Below are 4,028 nucleotides of genomic sequence, written 5' to 3' on the forward strand. Positions count from 1 at the left end.
GCGTGACAGGGGCCCGCCAACCATATTGGGTTGTGCGGCCCCGATCAGGACGCGTCAGATCTAGGCCCGGTGGGCCGTTGGGCCCATACGGTAGGAGATCACTCTAACACGGCGCCCCAAACAAATATAAAAAATGAAACCAAATACTTTATATTTTGGTAGTTAAATTGACGATCTTAGAACTCGTGCGTGTCTCATATATTGGGACGGAGGGAGTAAAACAGAAACAGCCAGCTGCTTGTATTTAAATGGGCTCAGGTGCATCCGATCGATCCGTTTGCAAATTATTTATACAACAACCCGAGGTCGCAATGCTGACAAGTAACCGTACATTCTGCCAGGAACTAATTATCCAAAATTTGCCATGAAAAAATCCCTGCGATGCACACATTCCTGACCTTGTTGTGAGGGGGGCAGGGGGCAGAATATATCAAACTCAGCTCAGCTGAATTACAGCCTAAGCTCGAGGTCAAGCTCGCCAGTGCCAGACCGCGCGGGCACGGCGGCCATCGACGGCGCAGCGTCGATGATGCCCCTGTTCCAGACAACACCTCCATGGCCGCTGTCAGGCAGCACTGCCACTGCCACTCCTCCATGGCGCACTTCCATGGCCATGGCCGCTGAGCTGCTGCTGCCGCCGCCGTGGGCGGCCACGGGGGCGGCGTCCCAGGCGTAGACGTGCGGGTTCCAGGCTCCGACCCGGTCCTTCTTGTGCGCGTTCTGGTGGCCGCCCAGCGCCTGCGACTTGAGGAACGTCTTGTCGCAGAAGAGGCACGGGAACAGACGCACGTCCTTGCAGCCCACGCGCGCCGTCGGCGCCACGGAGTCGCCGCCGCCGCCCGCCGGCTCCAGCCTCAGCGAAAGTTCCACCTTCGTCGTCAGCGGAGACGAAGACGGCCACTCCATTCCAAATGCCAGCAGAGAGAGAGTGGCACCTGCAGCCGTCTCCAACAAATTAACCTGCCTTTCCTCAAATAGACAAGGCTGTCTTTCCTCAAAGAGACAAGGCAAAGATGTTTGCGAAGAATGGGAAATGGATGATGATCTATGTTGGGCTTGTTGGGCTTTTGTGAAACGTGTACGTACCTGAGGTCTGAGCTGAATTCAGCTGAGGAGTCCTATACACTAGCTAGCTGCAGGTACCACTGGATCCACGACCTTTAATTTGGGTGCTCCACTGGTTGGGTAGGATGGGCCAATTATATATGCAAGCCCCGAGTTAGTTAGCTAGCTGTAACTGTGCCGGCAGCTTCCAGAAGAGTGATGCTGTGATAGATACGACATGGTTGAATCAAGGAAATAATTAACTTTTGTAGCATCCCAAATTTTCAAAACCCTTCGTATGCATTGCATTTCATAAGCATCATGCCACCTTTGCATTTAATCACATTTAAAACTCTAAAGTTTAACCCAGAAACCCCTTTAACAAAAGTGCTTTTATTTGAATCTGACTCTTTTCTTACTTTTGGTTAATTGCATTTTGACCCATCAGGGTTTGGGCATAAAAAGGGGTTTAATGCATTTATAAAGCTACCCCATAATTTGGTTTTTGTATTTGTTTTGAAAAAACTAATTATTTTGATAGTTAAAAGGCTCTAAAGGCTAGTTTATAGACAAAAGTATTTTTAAATATTTTATTTTGAGAGAATGCTTGTCTCAAAAGTTAAATCATATGAAAAATATGATTTTACAAATTTTGTTGCATTTTATTTGGTTTGAATTGGAGCTTCGAATCAAATTTGGTATCAAAAACAAAAAAAGAAAAAAGAAAAAGGAAAGAAGGAAAAAGAAAAAGAGAAACCGCCGCCGGCCCGGCCAAATGGGCCGAACCAGCTCACCTACCTCCCGTGCCTGACCGAACCGGCCCGCTTACCCCGCGCCCGACCGAACCGGCCTGAGCCGGCCCCGCCCAGCCGCGCGCGAACCGCCTGAGCCACCGACGAGTGGGGCCCGCTCGTCAGCTCCGTCTTCTACATGACCTGCTCCCCGATTTTTCCGGCCACGCGCCCGTCCGAACCGCGCACGAAGCTCAATCCCGTTTTCTGAACGCGTCACCCCGAAGCCAAAACCCACTCTTCCTTTTTCCCCAACTCCCGCGCCCAATTTCGCTCTTGCGTCACCGGAATTTCTCGCCGGATAACTATATCTGCCGCCGCCGTCTTCTCGCTGCCGCCATTGTCCCGGTGAGCCACTCGCGCTGCCAACCCCCTCTTTCTTCTTCTCTCTCTCTCTCTCTCTCGCATCGTTTGACGCGCTTGGATTTTGCTTTGGACAGCCGCAGCTTCGCGCCGTCGCCGCCCGAGCTCCGTCGCCGCCAGCCGCCGTCGTTCTTGGCGTCGTGTCTGTCGCTCCCGAGGGAAGCCGCCGCCACCATCGAACGAGCCGCGCCGAGCTGCGTCCGTTCCGCACCTTCCCGAGCCCGAACCGCCGCCAGAAGCCGCCGCCCGAGCTGCCTACGCCGCCGTATTCCCCGTCTCCAGCCAGAACCCTAGCCGCCGCCGGTGAGTCATTTTTCCCTGCCGTTGGATCCATCTTGAACGGCTGAGATTAGAACCCTAACCGAACCGGTACGGGCCACTCCCGTGCTGTCACGTGTCACAGTAAAAATTTAAAATTAATTCTCTGCCGAATTAAATGGTAACTTTGCAAAAAAGTCTCTGGAATTTCAAACTATCATATCTTTTAAACCGTTTGACCAAATTGGAAGTTCTATACCTTTCTGGAATCCTCACAACATGTAGAATCTTTTGGCATAGTTTAATTTTGACTTTGAACAAGTTTACCAGAAGCAAATTATAGAATGCTTGATTATGGTTTAATTTTCAAATGAACTATTTCAAACTAGTTTTAAGCATGTTAACTTGTTGAAGAATATTTTGAGTATACTCTCTGTCCATTAGGACCAGAGGGGAAATTATTTTTTAAATAATTATTTAATCTTGCTCCATGCTCTACAAAAATCAAATAAGCTTTTAATTAAAGCACATCTTTGTTTCATGCAAAGTAATTACCTCTTTATTATTGTATAATATGTCCAAATCTTTTGTGAAGCTTTTCAAAACAGAAACTAAACACGTTACATTTAGAAGGAACCTAAGTGTGCATCATCATGACATTTGCATCATAGCATGTCTTTGTATTGAATGGCATATTTATTGTGTGTATGTTTCTTTTATTTTAGATTGTGTGGATTGTGAACCTTGTTGTTGCGAAGAGTGCGAGAACTACCACAACCTTGGACAAGGCAAGTTCACTTTGATCATCTCCCAAATAATTTTTACTATACACTAGTTGTTTTATTAGCTGCACTAGGAATATTAATTGTACCTCTATGCTAGCTATATATCCCAGGTAGTATAGTCTACCCTTGCCATTACCTTGCTACCAAATTGCCATCAATTGTAGCTGAATGCTAAGCTATGGTAGTATCGTGCGGAAAATTACTACATTATGATATTGTTATGCCTATGGAGAAATGAAGTATTTTATTAGAGTAAGGCAAAACAATTAATTCAATGAACCACCCTGGGTGGGCGGCTTTGAGGATTTTGAGGTTATGAGGCGCCAGGTCCATTTCTATGGGTCCCTCTGAGTCGACTCCCCATGGATTCGGGGAGGGATCGTCCATGGACATCTTCCCGTGGATTCGGGGAGCGCTTGCGTTGCAAATGTGGAATGCCACCTGGGGTAACCGAGACTGGACTAGTTTCCTATTTAGTAGCTTCCAGTACAAGCACAATGCTAAATGGGCTCTGACGAGACAAGAGTATGTTGTGTGAACCTAGACCTGAGGAATTGTATTGAGGTAGCATGTGTAGGGGGAGCGTGATTCTCTCGTGGTTTAGGGAATTACCTCCGAAAATCTCGTAATCGACGCCGTTGCTACTCTACCCTGAGGACAGCAAGGGATTAACCCGTCGGTTTCTTGTGGGGAATGTGTACAAACTCTCGAGAGCGTCAAAACGAGGTACTTAGCCGTGTCCCCGGTTATGGACAATTATGACCAACTGGATGTGGAGTTTTAAGGA

The 4,028-nt window shown here is 47.9% G+C and overlaps 1 protein-coding gene across 1 annotated transcript; it reads right to left on the reverse strand.

Annotated features, from left to right (window-relative positions):
* Window positions 1-222: 222 nt before the first annotated feature.
* LOC106865807 (zinc finger protein 3) lies at window positions 223-1,291 on the reverse strand. The gene is made up of 2 exons (XM_014896627.2): window positions 1,087-1,291; window positions 223-935 (listed from the first exon to the last, which is right to left on the reverse strand). Exon 2 carries the CDS (start codon window positions 904-906, stop codon window positions 451-453), a length of 456 nt encoding a protein of 151 aa, XP_014752113.1. The 5' UTR covers window positions 907-935; window positions 1,087-1,291; the 3' UTR covers window positions 223-450.
* Window positions 1,292-4,028: the final 2,737 nt, after the last annotated feature.

This window comes from Brachypodium distachyon, chromosome 1, assembly GCF_000005505.3.
Source record: "Brachypodium distachyon strain Bd21 chromosome 1, Brachypodium_distachyon_v3.0, whole genome shotgun sequence".
Classification (NCBI taxonomy): domain Eukaryota; kingdom Viridiplantae; phylum Streptophyta; class Magnoliopsida; order Poales; family Poaceae; genus Brachypodium; species Brachypodium distachyon.

Bases quoted from the DNA above. Each gene is read 5' to 3' on its own strand.
- LOC106865807 (XM_014896627.2), bottom strand. From the start codon at position 906: ATGGAGTGGCCGTCTTCGTCTCCGCTGACGACGAAGGTGGAACTTTCG.